The following is a 21,421-nucleotide window of genomic DNA, read 5'->3' on the forward strand; positions in this document are numbered from 1 at the left end:
ATTTTTGTTTTTATTTCCATTTCTCTAGGAGGTGGGTCAAAAAGGATCTTGCTGTGATTTATGTCATAGAGTGTTCTGCCTATGTTTTCCTCTAAGAGTTTGATAGTTTCTGGCCTTACATTTAGGTCTTTAATCCATTTTGAGCTTATTATTGTGTATGGTGTTAGGGAGTGTTCTAATCTCATACTTTTACATGTAGCTGTCCAGTTTTCCCAGCACCACTTATTGAAGAGGCTGTCCTTTCTTCACTGTATATTCTTGCCTCCTTTATCAAAGATAAGGTGACCATATGTGCGTGGGTTTATCTCTGGGCTTTCTATCCTGTTCCATTGATCTATATTTCTGTTTTGGTGCCAGTACCATACTGTCTTGATTACTGTAGCTTTGTAGTATAGTCTGAAGTCAGGGAGCCTGATTCCTCCAGCTCTGTTTTTCTTTCTCAAGATTGCTTTGGCTATTCGGGGTCTTTTGTGTTTCCATACAAATTGTGAAATTTTTTGTTCTAGTTCTGTGAAAAATGCCAGGGGTAGTTTGATAGGGATTGCATTGAATCTGTAGATTGCTTTGGGTAGTAGAGTCATTTTCACAATGTTGATTCTTCCAATCCAAGAACATGGTATATCTCTCCATCTATTTGTATCATCTTTAATTTCTTTCATCAGTGTCTTATAATTTTCTGCATAGAGGTCTTTTGTCTCCTTAGGTAGGTTTATTCCTAGATATTTTATTCTTTTTGTTGCAATGGTAAATGGGATTGTTTTCTTAATTTCACTTTCAGATTTTTCATCCTTAGTGTATAGGAATGCCAGAGATTTCTGTGCATTAATTTTGTATCCTGCTACTTTACCAAATTCATTGATTAGCTCTAGTAGTTTTCTGGTAGCATCTTTAGGATTCTCTATGTATAGTATCATGTCATCTGCAAACAGTGACAGCTTTACTTCTTTTCTGATTTGGATTCCTTTTATTTCCTTTTCCTCTCTGATTGCTGTGGCTAAAACTATGTTGAATAGTAGTGGTGAGAGTGGGCAACCTTGTCTTGTTCCTGATCTTAGTGGAAATGGTTTCAGTTTTTCACCATTGGGGATGGTGTTGGCTGTGGGTTTGTCATATATGGCCTTTATTATGTTGACGGAAGTTCCCTCTATGCCTACTTTCTGCAGGGTTTTTATCATAAATGGGTGTTGAATTTTGTCGAAAGCTTTCTCTGCATTTATTGAGATGATCATATGGTTTTTCTCCTTCAATTTGTTAATATGGTGTATCACGTTGATTGATTTGCATACATTGAAGAATCCTTGCATTCCTGGAATAATCCCCACTTGATCATGGCAGCATTAAGTGAATTAACTCTGAAGTTATACAGGGTGATTTTAGCACTGTGCCAAAGAGGTCCCCATACACTACACTGTCCTGCATCACTCATTTGCATCCTTTGCCTGGCCTCTGAGGAACCTGAATTGGAGACTCAAGGTTTACAACAAACTTCACTACAATATAGTGATTTTCACTCGGCTCCGGAAGATTTCAAGTTATGAAGCCTCTCCCATTTTTAACCTGGACAAAATAGACATAGGAAATGGGATAATTCAATTTTGAATGAGTGGCAGGTAAGGTAAAGAAAGCTTACATAGAGAGTCATAAATTTCCCCACTATCAGAAATTTTTGGTCGAAACACATGGCATTTCTCTAAGATGCAGAAATATTCAAATACATAGTTTCCAACTCTTGGCATGATTTTACCTGATTTGCATAAATTAATGAAGAAAGAACCTGACCCCTTGGAAACATAAACTGGAATCCCATGCAAAGGGAGGTGTGTTCTCTCCCTTGGAGATCCACCCATCTGGCAGATAACTAGAGATAAGATGACACTAGCTCATTTTCAGGGTAAGAACTTCAATACACCAGTGTTTGGCTATCAACATGAGGGAAAGGCTAGTAAATGAAGGGTCTGTTCTTGGCTCTTGCAGCTATATTGCTAACATATATTCTCACTGGTACCTAGAATATCTCGTTGGCTCCATGTAACTAAGAAATGAAGCAATTAATGTGCCTACTATAACAGAATATGCAATCTTCATATTATTTCTAAGAATCAGAAAAGCTCTGTAAATTATATTTTATTTCCTAATTTACAGATGGAGAAACCAAACCAGAAAAAGACTAAGTAATCCTAACAAAGTCACAAAAAGCAGAAAACAGCAGAGGCAGGACTAGAACCAACACCAGCCTGACTCGATAAGGACTAGCCCTCAGTCGTCAGACAGAGCCAGTGGAGCATAGAAAGAACAACATGTCCTTAGAAATTTCAGCTTCCCTTCATCCCTCCAAATGTATAAAATCTCCCTTGATATTGAATATAAAGTCATCAGCAAGTTCTAAGGGAAAACAGCTCTATGACATCCTCATCACACCATGGAAAAAAAGAAACAACTCGTACCACTTAAAAAAATAAAGTGAAAAAGAATACACATAATATATGCACAGCAGGTAGGAAAAAAAAACTACAGCTATTTGGGACAGTGGTGTGTTTTAAAATTCTTTTTCATTTCCACATTCCAAATTCCCTAAACTCTGAACAGATCAAAGTTTTACAGATTATCCCTCAAAAAAAAAGACAAGAAACACAAATTAATAACTATTTAAGCATTCTGTTTCATCATGATAACAAACAGATGGTTTTAATATTCTGGAGGCTAATTCCTGAACAATTAAAAACACAGCAAGACATTAAGATCTAATGAAACATTTTAACTACCAGTATATGCATCTGCCATTAATTCCCACACAGTAAGGTCTTGGATCTCCTCAATCTGTTCTTTATTAAGGAAAGTTTTTCCACTCTGAATTTAGTGAAGTAGAGAATTAACAACTGTTTTCAATCAGCAATCAGCAGGGTATTTCGCCAATGTGTACTGAAACCACGTACACTATCAGACTTAAATTTATTCTTATGATGGCTTTGATGTACACACATTTGCAATTTAAGAACAGATCCAGTTTTCTAATTAGGTGTTTTCTCCCCAAAACCCATGCCACATTAGCCCCTTAATATACAACAGAAACTCTCATTGAGCGGTTTCTAAAAACAGTATATTTGTTTAATAATGCAGCTGACTTTTGACTCAGACTGCCAAAAATATCCCAGACTGCAGCTTCTACCACTGTAACAACATGTAAAGGCAACAATCACAAGAACACTGAAAGACAACTAGACATATCGCATTCTCATATCTGGCAGGTTAAGACAGTTACCAGTTACCATTAAGCTGCTTTCATTTTTATGATTATAATAATACTGTACATATTTGTTTGCTATAATATAACTTCCCCCAAATTGTACACAATTTACCAAATTTAATTCTCACATAAATCTTCTGTGGTAAGCAAAGTAAACTGTAATGTGTCCCCATTACAGACAAAGAAATTAAAGTTCAGAGATGAATGACCCAACCAAAGGCATCTACAGAGGTGGTGGTGAGCAGAGCTACATAATATGATCCTTGGTCCCTGGCTGAATACTGCGTTTATTGTTCTAAGGCAGTGTCTACAATTTGCTGCACTAAGCTATAAGTTCTTCTCACAACAACTGTGAGGCAAACATAATTATTACCATTTTAAGGCAAAGTAAGTGGAGGCATGTTTTAACCCAAGGTTCAACAGATATGAAGAGGCAGACCTAGGGTTCACAGCCAGGCCTTTTATCCTAGGGTGTGTGATTCCACAATATTATGCTATCCTCCAGAGTGTCATTATCATTCATGGGCAATGCAGACATGTTATAACCAACCACAATGTGACCATTCTTCTGGGCAAATAACAACATTTTGTTATTTAGTGACCAAATATTTCAGGGTGAGCAATTAGCAAATCAGCTATAAATAATTATTCTGATATCTTTGTAATGGAAAAAATTAAGTAAATACCATCACATATCTTGGGGTTCTTTAATTAATTAATTTATTGATTGATTAATTAACTTATTTTACCGGTCACACCACATGGCATGTGGGATCCTAGTTTTCCTACCAGGCATCAAACCTGTGCCCCCTGCAGTGGAAGCACGGAATCTTAACCACTGGACCGCCAGGGCTATCTTGGTTACTTTTATAACTGTGTCTCTCAGTTCTGAACAACTAATACATAATCTAATGTACCTGAATCTTAATATATTAAATGTATTAATCTAGGAACTAAATTCTATAAAACTATTTCAAGTTTCCTCACAGAATGACTAATAATCAAAATACGTTTTAATACGGGGTAGGATTGTTTTGGTCACATGAGACCCAGCCAAGCAATTGAGAATACAATTTCATTTACTTCAGCCATGTGAAGTAAGAAACTTAGATTAATTTAATGGTAAGGTTAAAACAATAAACTCTAATCGATAAGCTACTTTTATTTCTTATTCAAAATCTATAGGTATCAAGCAGTTCTTGTCCGGTTTATAGCTTAACTGTTACTCCTAGCTCTGAATTTAGTATAAGATTATCAGAGGGGAAAAAAGTAGCGAAGCATGTAGCCTATACTACTTATCCAGAAAGCTCTGCTAAATTCTAGTGTTCCTGCCTATAATAAATATACACATGCATGTACGCTATAGACTAAATGTTTGCGTCCCGTTCAAATTCATATGTTGAAAGCTAATCCCCAATGGGATGTTATTAGAAGGTGGGGCCTTTGGGAGGTGATTAGGCTATGAGGTGGAGCTCTTATGAGTGGGATCAGTGCCCTTATGAAAGAGATCCCAGAGAGTTCCCTCACTCCTTCTACCGTGTGAGAAAACGGGAAAAGAAGGCTATCTCTGAACCACGAAGTAGGCCCTTAGCAAACACAGAATCTGCCTGCTCCTTGATCTTGGACTTCCCAGCCTCCAGGACTGTGAAAAATCAATTTATGTCGTTTATAAGCCACCCAAGTCTACGATGTTTTGTTATAGCAGCCAAAATGGACTAAGACAATGTACATATATATATACATACACATATACATACGTTATCTAAGCAAAGAAATTACATTCTAAAACTACCTACATAGAGATGCCAGAGAGCTCATAGCTCGTTGTAAAAGGAAATCACCAAAAACACTAAATACGGCGAAGTAAAAAAGTTGTATGCAGCATCTGCTTCATACTTCTTTGCTCCTGTACCATGAAAGCTTAATGATGGCTTTAAACAAAAATGTTATGGATAAATACATAAAGCTACTTTTAAAAATACAAAATAATTGTGGGGTTTTGCCTAGCAATCAAGATAAACATATTTTAAATGTATTATTTGCCAAATACTTAGCCAGAGCAATAATACAGAGAATATTTTTTAGAAGAATAAGAGGGTATATTGTCATAGCAATGACTAGTGATGACATGGGAAGGAAATTCAAGTTGGTAGAGAGAGAAAATATTTTTAGTGAAATGATATTTTATTTCCACAGGGGGGAAAAAAAAAAGAAATCCCTGATGACACATTAAAAAGTCATTATGGATACATATTTACTTACTACCTTTTTAGAAGAAAGATGGGGGGAGGGGTCTGTACCTTTTTTTGGCAGTTCTCATGAAAATTCATAAGCCAGATGGCGTTCAATAAATGTAAAGAGCTAAAGAATTTAGTTTTATAGAAAAACATCAATTAGCATAGGAAAATCAGCAATTAAACAATCATTATACAACATATCAATATTACTAACGAGTAAGCATATACACTAAATTTCTAATGTGAACTCTGTTAGAAACAAATATTTTTGAAGCACTGCTATTTTACTGTGAAAAGTGTATCGGTACTTCATTATAGCTATCTTTGGGTACCTCCTTACTGCCGTATTGTAACAAAGTCCTTTCTGGATCTCCTCAGAAACTACAGTGGTTCCTCAGCAACTGACCTTTGGCCCAAATTCATTTGCTTTTTTTATTCAAATTTTTAAAATTTCTCAACTTTTTCTATACTTGCAATTCAGTTTGGTCGTCTTGAACAAAAGAATGGAACAGCCATTAAAGCTCTCTGCTTCCTGTGGTCACGTCTATGGGGTAATACAATAAAAAGAGATCTATTTGAGCTCCACTCTTAAAGTTCCATCCATAAGGATGTCAGACCAAATCCAAAAAGTACCTAAAGCACAAAGATAATTTGTGTAAAGATGGCTATAACCAAGCATTTTTGAAGATGAAAGACTGCAAATGCAAAAGACATTAAGATTCAAAAGAGTAAGAGGTTCATGAAGTTCAATGAGAGATACAATAAGCACACAGAGGTATTTCTAAAATAATCATGACCAGGAGAAGAGTCACTATCGAAACAAATTTTAACCTTAAGGAATCTTCTTGTTTGAAACTTATGCTTTCTAAAACCCTGGAATACTATTTAAGCATATTTATTCATTGGCCATTTTTTATCGCTTTTCCTCTAACCCCCAACTTTCTGTGACACTTACTTTCAATATGCTTTTCAAAGATAGTTTCAGATGGAATCCAAATCAGAGATATGAATATGTATGCAAGTAACTGAAGGGTGGATACTGCAGAAGAATAAACACTTGTACCAATTATGCCTTTTTATCATTTCTGTTCTAAAAGTTAATAAAACATACTTTTCCACTGCAGTGATTGGAAATTATTACCAGAAGAAAATGTTTTCAGAACCTCACTTTTCTAAAGAGATCTTCAAAATTTAAGTAGACTTGTGATATCCATCCTTTTTATTTAATATTAAATAGGGTCTATAATTGAGACACAACATACTTTTTTTGCCATACAAATGCAAAAGGTCTTCCTAAATGAAACCTTCTGATCTATGTGAAAGAATAAGCTATTTTCTATTTCCTGAAATCCTTGCTATCACTAGAGCAGAGAGAAGACTGCTTGCTGTGAAGCAAGTCCAAGAGAGGCAAGAACAAGAACCCCTGAGTACAGGACCTTAAGCTGAAAAAGGACCCCCACCAGCCAAAGTCAATACTCAAAAACCTGTTACTCCAGTTACCTCTGGAAGAAATTCAATGAGTGAGAAACAGAAAAAAATCAAGGAAGATATTTAGATCCAAGAATTTTAACCTAAGTTGATTTTTCAACCAAAGGAGGGGAAGTTTACCTTTACCTTTAAGCTTTCAATTCTAAAAAAATACTGATTCCACACAGCATTTGGAATTGAATCCACAAGAACTTGTACCAGATTCCCTTTCTTGCCTCCTTCTCCTAATCTCCAAGCTAGATAAGGGAAAGGAAAAAGAGAGAGAGTTTTTAAAAGAAATGTTGATGAGGTTATAGAAACACCCTAGGGTGTGGGGCTTTGTCCATGGACTAAATGGCTAAAAGGTATGATGATGGGTAGGAATTTATAAGTACCAACAATCTGTGGAATTAAAAGAAACACTTCTGGGAACAGGAAAAAGTAGCTTAAAACCTCTGGGTTCACGAGGCCAAGGAAAAATAAAAGACATGGTCTATAACACCAAATACTAAAGAACTGCAAAGGTAAAAAATCATCCCTTTCCTTTTTTTCTTTCTTGAGACAGAAAACCTAGTGAAATTCCAGGCTGTCAACCACTGGTACCCCACAGCTAGCCATGGCAACAGCTGCACAGCTCTGTTGTAATAAACTGGAACAATTTAATAGCTTTTATTGTTCTACAGTGGTGTCTGAACATAGCCACTCTCCCCTCTTAGGACTCCAGGGCCCCGCAAGGGCAGCAATGAGAGAAGATCTCATTTACCTAAAAGCACTTATAAATTTTTAATTTGCTTTAACAAGTAAATTAACAAGTCCCTCATTCAGGCAAGTTTTATGGCTTCTTGCCACTTGGGGAAGGCCGTAAAAGTTTTATAGATAATCTAGAGCTACTGAGACTGCTCATAATAAATTGTCTGTTTCCTGTTATTTTATCAAACCACTGGGCTTCTAATGACTTAAAGTCACAGTTCCCTTATATTCAGGCTTTTTATGAGGCCATATTGATAAACTCCAAAGAATACCTTAAATTATACTGGGCCCCTGCTAACCATTACAAAGTTTTTTTTTTTTATTTTAAATGGGAGTTTACCTTAGCTCACACCCTGCTAATAAATGTTGCAGCGTGTTTTGGAGACACCATGCCCATTGTACATATTATTTAAGATGCTGCCTTAGGCAGAGTTTCCATTAGCAAATACTTTAAGGTAGCTGCAACCTGATCTGTTCTAGGACAGACTCACCAGTAGTTCCACCCACTGGACTGTGGTGCTCTCTAGACTGCTACATTTTCTCCCAGAAGGGAGCAGCCTGATGACTATCTGTACATGCATGGTGAGAGCAGCTAAGCCTCAAATGTGTGGATCAGAGTTCGACCCTGGATTAACATTAAATTTAGCTCTCGGTTACCAGCAAGCCATTCAGACCTGAACGGACTTGAAGTCAGGGTGGCAGGAAGGAAAAGGAGCAAAGGCAAATCTCATTCACTAATTATGGAGTGCCTGTTATCAGCCAGGAATAGGGCTGGCAATGTGTAGAATACAGAGATGAGTTAAGTATTCAAATTGATTGTAAGACACACCACTTATTAACTGCACAGATATACTCAGTATTAGATGTCAATGACAAAGTAAGGAGAAAGAAATATCCTCTCCAATTCAGTCTCTGACCATGTGGAGTTAGTGAAAGTGCTAAGTGCCCAGTCTGCTTTGTGATGACCTTTATATATTACACGTATGCATGCGTACACATAAAAACATGCAAAGTAAAGATCAAAAGGCATGTGCTTTTTCAGTTTAGTCTACCTAGGGAGAATCTCAGGAAAAAGTCACCCACCACCAAGGACAGAATGATCTATGAAGGCCTTTAAACAAAATGATTCAAAAGGCCAAGAGATCACATCACAGTTCACGCAGACACAAAACGCACTGCAGGAAGCACGCTGACTTCTTATATTCATATTGATTTTCCTCCCAGAAAACACAACTTTGCAGATTAGTATCACCCAGTGTAATCTCACATGAAGGTTCGCTGTTTAAATAATGACTATTCTTGTGTGGCTTCGTATTTCTCATTCTTATTTTAATTATACCACTTTATTCAATGCTGCAGAGTATGAACCTCTTGGCCAAGGTGTCAGAACCCAGTCACTGAGAATGCATTCATAATGATTCTTTTCAATTTCACCCGTTTCTAGGGGGAACAAATTCAAGCCAGCAAAGCTTAGTGTCACTGCTGCCACCACAAGACCACATTCTAAGTGGTACATACATGTTGATGCTGGTTATTCCACCTGTAGGGAAACTTCATTTCTATCCTAATTTCAATGTTATACTCCAATTCTTCTACCCGATAGAGGAAAGATCCGATGACTTCCAAGTTCTACATGAACTCAGCACTATCTTTCTTCCGATTTTTTTTCCCGATTTAAGAAAATGGAATATAATTGGTCTCAATAAATGTTATTCCCTCTAGAAAATCTGAATGACAGTGAAAATAATACAATCTCACCCAAGTCTTGTCCTTTACAAAGTACTTCCACATACATGACTTCGTTCAAACTTCATAATCCTATGAAGCATTAGAACTATCTCCAGTTTGCAGATGTAAAACTTTATTCAGAGAGGCTGACTATTTGTCCCAGTTCACGCAGCCAGAAAGAAGCAGACCAGGTCTTAAACCCAAAGTTGTGGAGATACAAGTGAGGAGGGCAATATAAGAATATCTTCAGTAAATACATCAGGCTTATGTATGTCTATAAGTACACATCCTGCGAGAATGCTATCTTGCTGCTCTTAGACCTGTGTGCTAAATTACTATCTAGAGCTAGTGTGGATCAAGTGGCTTTACTCAATTCCATAACCAAACACAGCCAGTTTATTCCTTGTAAACTGCAAACCATTGACTTCAACAGGAATTAGGTGAGGTGCTTTTTTCTTTTAAGAGCCTATCACAGAGTTTAGAGCATTCGAAGATGCTTAATACATTTTTATTGAATTCCAAGCCAATATAAAATTTGTGAGTATACAGTTACATGATTATTTATTTTAGTCTGTCCCTCCAACAGCTGATAAACCACAGTAGAGCAGAGACTGCACGTCTTTTTTCTCACCATTGTATCCCCAGTGCCTAGCATAGCATCTGGCATACAGTAGGTACTCAATAAATGTCTGTTAAATGAATGTACAGCTCAATGCCCACTCATTACCGCTCCTAAAAATATCTCCAAAATAAGATGTGTCAAATCCTCTCATAATGAGCACTATGGAACACCGTCTCTGAATATAAAGAAAAGCATTATTAGGTAGGCTCCAAGAAGTATACAAGGTTTATAAGACTGTTATGTGTGTATGAGTACAAATGTGTGTACGAGTATACACGTCTACAGAGAAAGCCTTAGCCACATAAACACCCACCCACACACACCCTTAATCTATGACCTAATCCTCTCGAGTTTATTGGTGATTGCCTTTCATTAATCAAAAATCATTAAAAAATATTTGCCCAGCCCTCTGGCTTGTCTGTAGCAGTGGCAGGCAGCTTGCCAAATGTTATTTCCACAGAAGTAAATGAGATCATTCCTTGCTTGCACCTAAGTCCTTTAGAATTCAGGAGTTTCTCAGTTCACGATTCAGGTTAATCTTTTCCTTTCTTTAAGAACAGAGCATCCTCTTTGCAGATCTCCCTGAGGGCTTGGTATTTGCAACATCAAACAGAACACACAAACCATTGCACCCACTTCCAAAAGCCTATTATACTGTCAACTGGTTTCCTAACTGCAGCCAAGGGGGAAGGCTTACAGACTCCTAAGCCTTTTTTTTTGGGTGGGGTGGGGTGGGGAAGGGGGACTGCTGGAAAGTATCCATAATTTCTCCAAACTACCACCGCATTTTGTTTCACTAAAGAACACCTAATAAGACGGGCAACATTCCAAGGAGGGGAAAAGCAACTTGAACTCACTAACTATAAATCTCACCCCTCTTTTATTTCTTACTCTCTCTCAAACTTTCACTTGCTGGCAGGCTCTGAGGATGGGGGACTGTCATGCATGGCTACCAGTGAGTCTTTTCCATACTACTTAAGGAATTGTAATAAAATGCAGATCCACAAGAAACAAAGTCCAAAGTAGGGCGAGAGTTGTGGCAGCGCCTTACAGTACTGTATGACTTATGTTTTACTATTCGCTATGGGATGCCTAAGAAGGGCTAGAGTAAAAATGGGGAGGAAAATAGGCATAGACAGGTTTTTAACTTTCAAATCAATCAAGTATGTTCTGCATGTTTCCTTTGCTTCTTTAGAATCAATCCAAAGTAATATAAGCCCAAGGGGAATCTGCGGCTGTCAGCCTGTACCAGCAGGGATTCACCTCCCTAATTGTTAACAGAGTTTGTGCATATCTGTTCCAAAAGGACACCACTAATGGGTCCCAAGTAGGACAAGGCTTCCAAAGCATGCAGTAATATACAAAACAAGCACTCATGGCACACACACAAATATGTATATAAATACATGAATCCCCCTTAGGTTGAACATTAAACCATTTATCTTCTCTAGAGGTCCACATTTTCCTTTTTCCTTCCTGTAAATTTTTCACAGTTGGTTACTACAGGGAAAATGGAAATGTCCTCAAAGGGCTGCATGTCGTAGAAATGGGAATGATGGGAAGACAATGAAAGAGGAGAGCACAGAAGAGAACAATACATGCTTTACCAACAGCTGCACACCTGTGTGTCATGAGTCAAATCACAAAATTCTGTAATTTCCTTCATCTGGTCCCTAATCACCTCTTCCAGGAAGGCTTGACATAGCTGTGAAGCCTTCAACACAGGGAGTACTTCTGTTGAAGCCTTCTAAATAAATTCTGGGTGAAGTCCTCAAAGGCTGTTGAGTTTAGATACTTGACAGAACTTCTATATTCACACGATGACATACTCTATAAACAGCTTACATGTTCTCTGCCACCTGGGTGTTAGCAAGGTCACTTATTTTTGATACAGAATCTCCTGGCCTTCAGCCTAGGCAGCCTAGCAGCTGAAAAGGGGTGACTCACTCCGTGTGAAATGCATTAGACACAGCTCACCTGTACATGCCCTTCGTGTCTCCTCATAATCTCCTTTCTCTCTATTCTGAGTTAATCTTTCAACTTATAAATTGATAAGAAATGCATCCACTGTGGATAATTTCTTCCCTCTAGAGAAGGCTTTTCTCTCATGCAAAGCCTGTCCATAAAAGTGAAGGAAGGAAGACAACTGAGTCATTCATCCTGTTTAAAAAAAAAATTCAACTGACGATGTTGCCTAGGATCCACGGGTGTTACTGAGCCAAGCAGAGATTACCACCCGCAATTTTTGACTTTTGATTTTTATTTAACAACTCATTTGTATAGCCTCAATGAATGGAGGCAGCAGACCTGAAGAGATGTGCAGCTGAAGTTCTATCAAGTTGGAAGGTTATGTCAGCTGCCAAGTCTGGAAATGGAGCCCTGCACAGCAAGAAAATGGTGAGAGATTGGTTACAGCCATAAGTGATTGATCTGTCTGAAAATACAGGCTAGGAATCATGGGATTAATGTTAGTGCTCCAGCTGGGCTGCATTGCTCATTTCCCTCCAGCTCTCTGACAACAAAGACATGCCTCTTTCTCCAGGGACAAGAAATTTTTATTAAAATCTTTGTACAACTTAGAAGCAAAGCATCCTAGAGATTTGGGGAGGAGGGGAGGTACAGCCATTATAAGGAAACCATCCTACAATTTTCGTTTGATCTGGTTTTTATTTCAAGCCAGTCACCAGCCTTCTTCCCATGGCCAAATGTACTTGCCCCTCAGCTCAGCAGACATGGAGAGGGAGCCCCGCTATTGGGATGCTTAGCTGGAGAGAAGTGGATAAGTAAATCGGTGGAGAGCTGCAAGGAAAAATAAAGTGGGAAGGCGTCCAAAACTGCAGCTGTGCTGCCCCATTAAAAAGCTGAAACTCATTCTGCTGTTCGACCTCATGCTTATCACCACATAACTATTCATCAAAGAAATTTCACTGCAATTAATTAAATTATTCCCATGCCTGTGCCACGGAGTCGTTATTCCAGTATCAGCTTTCACTCACACTGTCTTAAGCTCATGTCTGCATGCCAAGTCACTACTCTGGGGTTGTCCAGTCTCAATAAAGCTGGGCTCCTCACCACTCACAGAGGCTATCATTTCTCTTTTTTATTGCCATTTATTTTCCACTAGGATTTTGCTGCCAGTATATTGGCAGGACTTCCAGTATATGGATGTAATGAAATCTACCACAGACACTTAACACAGGGTCAGGATGGAGCGCAGCTCATGTGAAGCTGTAATATAATAAACAAATGCTTTCAGAAGGAGGATTTTATCAGCTCAAAAATAGAATTTGGTATTCTCTGGTACCAAGTGCAGAAAGAGTTGGAGTCATTTGAAAATTCTTGTGATAATTAAGTTTATGGCTGAAGTATGCCTAACATAGGAAATCTGAGCTATAGCAGAGATTCCTTTTCATCTGCCAAAGCCGGTTTACTAAAAAGGAAGAGAATAAAATTGTACTGCTGAAAGTATCATTTTTATACAGCCATCTCCTTAGTCATCGACCTGTAAGGAACGCATTCATATAATTTGAGGGATTTGACTGCTGTTTACAGAACTTTTCTCTGTTATAGATATAGCAAAATATAAGTGAGATTAAAAGAATAACACCCTCTACTTGTTAACCAGCAGATGAATATTTAAGGCTCGTCCCCTTGTATATCACCAGAGCAAATTATAGGACCGGGACAAAGTACACACCTAGAAATATTTCCACTAAATTTTACATTCTAACAAGATGGCAGCCTTCATATAAATACAACACTGGGAAGATACAGATAGCACTTTAGGAAATTTAGTGCTGATGTGACTCAGAACTGAAAAGTAGGTGCTCAGATAATCACCACAGTATCCAGATGGCCAGCCACCATCTCAGGCTTGAGGACCATTTTTTCCTCACCTAACTTCCAAGAATATCAGGAGGTACGTAAGCCGAAAAGGAAAACACGTGATTATAAAAGCAGAGGCTCTAATACACGAGCTTCCTTTAAAACCTCACCAATCCCAGAGCTTAAATGTGAAAACAGTGTTTTGTTCCAAGTGTTGAGACTAGATTCTGTCACTCTAAATATCAAATGCTTGGTAGTAACTTCTATATGGACTATTTGAAAATTTCTTCATTAGTATATTATTAAATTGGACCGTTAGGAAAGGAAACAATCAGGTGAAGATAATCAAAACAGGCTGAAAATTTTCTAGATTTGACAAAAAACTATAAACCCACAAATATAAGAGGGTCAAAGAACCCTGAGCACAAGAAACATAAAGAAAACTACACCAATGTAGATCATAATCAAATTGTTCAAAACGAATAATAGAGAAATTCTTAAAAGCATACAGAAAAAAAAGACACATTATATATAGAGGAAAAAATAAGGATGATAGCTGATTTTGCCATGGAAAACAATGCAATTGAGCAAACAGTGGAATATTTTTAACGTACTGGTAGAAAAAAATTATCAACCCACAATTCAATACACAATTAAAATTTCTCGCAAAAACAAAAGTAAAATGAAGACTTTTTCAAAACTACAAAAGCTGAAAGAACTAATCGCCCCACACCTGCACTATAAGAAATGTTAAAGGATGTCCTTTAGGCAGAAGACAAGTGATAACACAAAAATACAGATCTGTACCAAAGAATGAGGTGCTAGTATAACAACACAGGTAAGTATAAATTTTTTCCTTATTATTTAAGTCCCTTCAGAATATAATTAATTATAAATCAGTAGCAAGGTACTATGGAGTTTATAACACACATAGAAGTAAAAAATATATGAGAACAAGAACATAAAGAAAAGGGAGAAATGGAAATATACTACTGCAAGGTTCTTATGCTACATATGAATTGTGTAACATTACTTGAAGGTAGACTGTGATAAGATATACTATAACCCCTAAAGCAACAACTAAAATAAGAAAACAAGGAGTTACAGCTATTAACCCAAGAAAGGATATAAAATGGAATCATAAAAAATATTCAACTGATTTTAAAAAGTCAGAAGGAAATGAGGAAAAGATGAAAATGTAGAAAAAAATACAGAGAATAAAATATTTAAAGCTAACCATATCAACAATCATACAGAATGTAAATGATCTAAATATCCACAATTAAAAAGGCAAAGATTGTCAGACTCAATAAAAACAAAAAGGACCTAAACACATGCTCTCTATGAGAAACATACTCTACATGTAAAGAAACAAATAGGTTGGTTGGTGGCGCAGTGGTTGAGAGTCCGCCTGCCGATGCAGGGGACACGGGTTTGTGCCCTGGTCTGGGAAGATCCCACATGCTGTGGAGCGGCTGGGCCCGTGAGCCATGGCCGCTGAGCCTGCGTGTCCGGAGCCTGTGCTCTGCAATGGGAGAGGCCACAGCAGTGAGAGGCCTGCATACCGCAAAAAAAAAAAGGAAAAAAAAAAAATGGAAAAGACACACCAAGCTAATACAAATTACAAGAAACTTTAGTAGCTATATTAATATAAGACAAAGTAAGTTTCAGAAGAAAAATGTTTCATAATACTCAGCTCATCAAGAGGACATAAAAATCTTAAATGTTTATACATCTAATAACAAAGCTTGAAAATAAATGAAGCAAAAACTGATAGAGCTAAAAAGAGAAGTAGACAAATATACAAACATACATATTCCAATATCCCTTTTCAAAAACTGATGTAACAAGTAAACAGTCAGAAAGGCTATAGAAGATATGAAGAACACAATCAACAATAATTGGCATTTATAGAACACCCCATTCAACAACAGCAAAATACATTTTTTCCAAGTTCATATGGAAAATTTATCAAGATAGACCATATTCTAGGTTATAAAACAAGTCTTGATAAATATAAAAGGATTCAAGTGATATAAAGTACATTCTCTGACCACAATGGTATCAAAGGGGAAATTAGAAAGTATTTTGATTTGAATGAATGTGAAAACACAGCATATCAAAATTTGTGGGATAAACCTAAAATAGTACTTAAGGAGGAAATATATAGCACTAACTATATTTGAAAAGAAGAAAGGTGTCAGGTCAATGGCTTCAGCTTCTACCATAAGGACCTAGAAAAAGAAGAGCAAATAAAAACAAAAGTAAGAAGAATAGAGGAAATAAGAGCAGAAATCAGTGAAAGAGAAAACTGAAAGACAATAAAGAATATCAATAAAACGAAAAGCTGGTTCTTTGACAAGATCAGTAAAACTGATACCTGTAGCCAGATTAATCAGGGAAAGAAAGCACAGGGGCATGAATTACTAATATGAAAAATTAGAAATGTCACATCAGAGCAGATTCTAAAAATATTCAGCAAACATATAAACAATATATAAAGGAAATATGCACAATTTTATGCCAATAAATTTGAAATGGATGAATCAACTGAAAGATACAAATTGCCAAGGCTCACTCAAGAAGAAATAGTCTTGGGCTTCCCTGGTGGCGCAGTGGTTAAGAATCCGCCTGCCAGTGCAGGGGACACAGGTTCGAGCCCTGGTCTAGGAAGATCCCACATGCCGTGGAGCAACTAAGCCCATGCGCCACAACTAATGAGCCTGCGCTCTAGAGTCCGTGAGCCACAACTACCAAGCCCATGTGCTGCAACTACTGAAGCCCGTGCACCTAGAGCCTGTGCTCCACAAAGGAGAAGCCACCGCGATGAGAAGCCTGCACACTGCAACAAAGAGTAGCCCCCACTTGCTGCAACTAGAGAAAGCTTGCACGCAGCAATGAAAACCCAACACAGCCAAAAGTAAAATAAATAAAGTAAATAAATTTAAAAAAAAGAAGAAATAGTCCTGAACAGTCCTTTATTTATTAAAGAAACTGAATTTGCAGTTAAAAACCTTTCACAGAGAAAACTTAGGTTCAGATGGCTTCACTGATAGATCCTACCAAATATTTAAGAGAAAATTAATATTAATACTACAGAAACTCTTTCCAAAAAAAATGGCATCCTAGAATGCCAGAATTATCCTGATATTAAAACCAAAGTAATTGGAAGAAAACTACGGAATAATAAACATATTCAACAATATACAAAAAGGATAATACATCCTGATGGAGTGGTACTTATCCTAGGAATAAAAGGTTGGTTTAACATTTGAAAATCAATCAGTGAAATTTATCATATTAACAAACTAAAAAAGAAAAAAAAATCATACCATCATTTCAATAGATTCATAAATAACAGCTGACAAAAATCTAGTATCTATTTCTTTTTTTAAATAATTTTTTTTATCTTATTTAATTAAAAAATCAATTTATTGATATGCAAACCAACTGGACCAAACAGGACAAACTGGATCAGACAGGACAGAAGCAATGCTCTAAACAAGCATCAACCATCAACTTAAGAGCTCTGATGTCAACCAGGAGGACACCCAAACACAAGTTTAGCATGGGGGTAAGAGTCTTTATGTCTTCCGGTGAAGGCAAAGCCATTTGGTTGGCACTTTGTAGGAATATCTTTCCACCACGTCGTCATCATAAGGTATGTGCCACGAGTCTCCCGTTGTTTGCACCACGGTGTCATAGATGAGAATATGCTGAAATGTTATTTTTGATCCCGGATGCCTACTAACAATTGCCAGCTGATGTCCCTGCTGCCACTTAAAGAACAGGCGTTGGGTCTTGGCATCAGGCAGACAGGCCTTGTGGTCCCGCATCAGATCTTTTGTGATAAACTTGCAGTGGTCCCCCGAGTGCAGTGTGGCATACAGAAGGAATGGATCGTCCTCTGAGATGTTGTCAGCAAAAAAAAAGCTGGCTTGCTTTTGCACCTTTTCCATATCAACCTTCCTCCACCGGGAATTCTGCTTTAACATATGCTTCCGGCCCAGGACCAGCACTTGAAGATTCTGCTTGGCTAGTTGAGAGACCACATCTAAGAGAACTTGAGATTCACGAGCTTTAGGAAACATTTTGGCAACATTGAGCCCATCAATGACAATATCAAAAGGAGGATGGTATTTTACAAAGTCCTGAAATCTCTTAAGTTCCTGAGGTGTCGTCTTTCTGTACTGGTCACCTCCAGCTATCACATCCCTCATTATTTTTTCCTTGAGAAATTCATACTCTTCTGAACTCAGGTGAATAGACTCTATAGTTTTTCCACAGCCCAAACACTGACCACTTTGCTGGACTGTGGTGAACTGTCCTTTCCAATGTTCTCCAGGAACACTTTCAAACCATGTTTTTATACTGTGTGCAAATGACTCCCCAGGATACAGCTGATTATTTCTTAGATACAAAAGAATGTCTTGCAGTTTGTTTGAATACTGATCACCTTTCATGTCTTTTCCAAAATCAAAGAAGGCTTTTAATGTTTCCAACATAGGAACAATATCATGACCTAACAACTCCTGATACAAATTCCAAGCTACATTTACATCTTGATGAAAGAGGGATCCCTGGATACAGTCATCATAGTTCTTTTTTGAAGGAATCATGACTTTTTTGATGTCTTCTAACAGCAGCAAGGCCTCTCTCCATCTGTCTGTATGGATTAATCCCCGGATGAGAAGAGTGTACGCTCCAGATTCTAAACGCTTGTATCTGTCTTTCATGATTTCATAGACATCAATAATTTCTGATGTCTGCTTATGAAAAACGCAGAGATACAAATACTTGACCAGCAAATCATAGCCTACAATACCATTGTTTTTTGCAGCTACCCAGGCCAGCACAGATTTGGCCACATCGACAGAGCTACGGCATTTAATCATCTGTGAAATGATCCAATTTTCAAAGTTAGCCTTTTCTTTGAAATATTCCTTCAGTTTATCCCACTCCTCTGAATTCAAAGGTTTTGTCGGGAGTTGAAAAATGTTCTTCACAGGTGGCAAGACGTGCTCTTTACTCGGAGGATTCATCTGTGATCTCTTCTTAGCCGCTCCAGCTGCAAACATGTGAGGAGAATCAGCAGAAACTTGCTTACTACTGCCCTCATCTTTTTTCCTGACATATCTGGCTTTGGCAACCAGCAGATTCATTGCTTTGGTATTTTGTGGAGACACCGTTTTAAGAGAAAACCACTTCTCTTGGTTCTTGATGCCATAACAGTCTTTGAGAAAGAGAGAGAGAAAAGAGTGACCTGGGCCTAGCCCAAGGTATGGGTTGCTCTTCCAAAGTTTAGGAAAGCTTCGAATACCAGTGAAATAGAAAGCCATTATGCAGTTAAATCAGCACCAGATTGTGAGAGAGATGTTCAAAAAGCCCCAACTTCTACAGCATAATTAAGGGATTTGAGGGTAGGGGGCGGAGATCGAAGCGCAACTTTCTAAAAGATGATTTTCAGCTTCTCACAGACAAATCAAATGCTTTTGGGGCTAGCAGCAACGAAGCTTAGTTGAGTTCTCTCCATTAAACAAGGATATGGGGACATCCAACCTTGGTCGCAAGTTCCAGGACGAGGGGACCGAGAAGGAATCCTCTGGTGCCTGTTATATTCCAGTCCGCGAACCTATATTTGTGCTTTCTCCTCCCCTTCACTCCTTCTGCGCCTTTAAAATACAGCGTGGTGAAGCTGGAAAGCTGCCTTAAGGAGGCTCCCTCTCCGTTTCTTTCACGTCTGCTCTCCCTGCTGTTAGCGTGATCGCCGTATTCTCCGCAGTGGTTACGGTGATCGATTTGGCCGGGTTAGCCGACTTCCGCCCGCGTCCAAGATGGCGATTCTAGTATCTATTTCTGATAAAACCTCTCAGCAGACAAGAAGTAGAAAGGATCTTCCTCATCTTGATAAAGGGCATCTACAGGAAACATACAGCTAACATACTAAACAATAGTGGAAAACTAAATGTTTTTCACCTAAGATCAGTAAAATGGTAAGGATGTCCACTCTCACCACTTTGTTTTTTTGGAGATTTTTATGTTTTATTTATTGCTGTAATACAAGTGCCTAGAACAAGTGCCTGGCATAGAGAAGATGCCATTAGTGGCTTTGGGGATTTCTGTTTCCTCCTTTTCTTGGGTGACTTAAGGAGTGGGGGAAGGGTGCACAGTCCCTGGTGCCATCTGCTCACATTGACACCCATGGTGATGGCAGCCACTTAGACTGGCACTCTCACCACTTTTATTCAATACTGCACTGAAGACTGTAGACAGTGCAATAAGACAAGAAAACAAAATGACAGCCATCCAGACTGAAAAGAAAGAAGTAAAACTATCTTTATCACAGATGACATTGTCATCTATACAAATGAATCCACAAAACAGCCACTAGCACTAATAAGTGAGTTTATCAAGGTTACAGGATACATGATAAATATATAAAAATCAGTTATATAAAAAAATCAGTTATATATGTATATGCTAGGAATGGAAATTGAAATTAATAAAACAACACCATTTACAACAGAATCAAAAATACATAGGGATAAATCTGGCAAAATGTTAAAGATCTGTACACTGAAAACTACAAAACATTTCTAAGAGAAATTAAAGAAAAACTAAATAAATAAAGAAATATACTATATTCATGAAACAAAAGACTCAATATTGCTAAGATGTCAATTTTTCCCAAATTGATCTACACATTCAATACAATCTAAATCAAAATCCCCATGTGTTTTTTTGAAGAAACTGACAAAGTGATGCTAAAATTCATATGGAAATGAAAAGGACAAAGAATAGCCAAAACAATTTTGAAAAAGAATAAAGTTGGAAGATTAGCATTCCTTGATTTCAAGATACTGTAATCAAGACATGCGGTACTGACATCAAGATAGACCAGGCTTAGGAAATTTTTTTCTGAGAAGGACCAGATAGTAAATATTTTTAGGCTTTGCACACCACATATGGTCTCTGTCACATTTCTTCTTTTCTTCTTCTCTTAATTTCTGTTTAACTCTATATAAAAACAGGCTGTGAGTTGTATTTGTCCCATGGTCCTTAGTTTGGCAACACCAAGATAGACAATCAATGGAACATAATTGAGATTCTAAAATTGGACCCACACATATATAGACAACTGATTTTTGACAAAGATGCAAAAGCAATTCAGTGCAGAAAGCACAGCATTTTCCAGAAATGGTGCTGGAACAATTAGCTTTAAAAAAAAAAAGAAAATGATTTATTATATACATTGCATCATATACAAAACTTAATTCAAAATAGATTAGAGACCTAAATGTAAAACCTAAAACTATAACTCTTCCATGAGAAAGCATAGGAAAAAACCTGCAGCCTTGGATTACAAATGATTTCTTAGATATGACACGAAAAGAATAATCCATTAAAAAATGATAAATTAGAATGCATGAAAATTTAAAACTCTGCTCTTACAAGATATTGTTAAGAAAATAAAAAGACAAGCCACAAACTGGGAGAAAATATGTGCAAATCATATATCTGATGAAGGTCTTGTATCCAGAATAAAGA

The 21,421-nt window shown here is 37.5% G+C and overlaps 2 protein-coding genes across 9 annotated transcripts in view; both read right to left on the bottom strand.

Annotated features, from left to right (window-relative positions):
* The window catches only part of AUTS2 (activator of transcription and developmental regulator AUTS2), a 1,123,834-nt gene that overhangs the window by 642,589 nt on the left and 459,824 nt on the right, over positions 1-21,421 (bottom strand). The window lies entirely within an intron of this gene.
* LOC125961488 (mitochondrial ribonuclease P catalytic subunit-like) lies at positions 17,273-19,687 on the bottom strand. The gene has a single exon (XM_049699577.1). The coding sequence runs from the start codon at positions 19,210-19,212 to the stop codon at positions 17,458-17,460; it is 1,755 nt and encodes a 584-aa protein (XP_049555534.1). The 5' UTR covers positions 19,213-19,687; the 3' UTR covers positions 17,273-17,457.

Source organism: Orcinus orca, chromosome 16 (genome assembly GCF_937001465.1).
Source record: "Orcinus orca chromosome 16, mOrcOrc1.1, whole genome shotgun sequence".
Lineage (NCBI taxonomy): Eukaryota > Metazoa > Chordata > Mammalia > Artiodactyla > Delphinidae > Orcinus > Orcinus orca.

Excerpts from the sequence above, each read along its gene's own strand:
- LOC125961488 (XM_049699577.1), bottom strand. The coding sequence starts at position 19,212 with ATGGCTTTCTATTTCACTGGTATTCGAAGCTTTCCTAAACTTTGGAAG.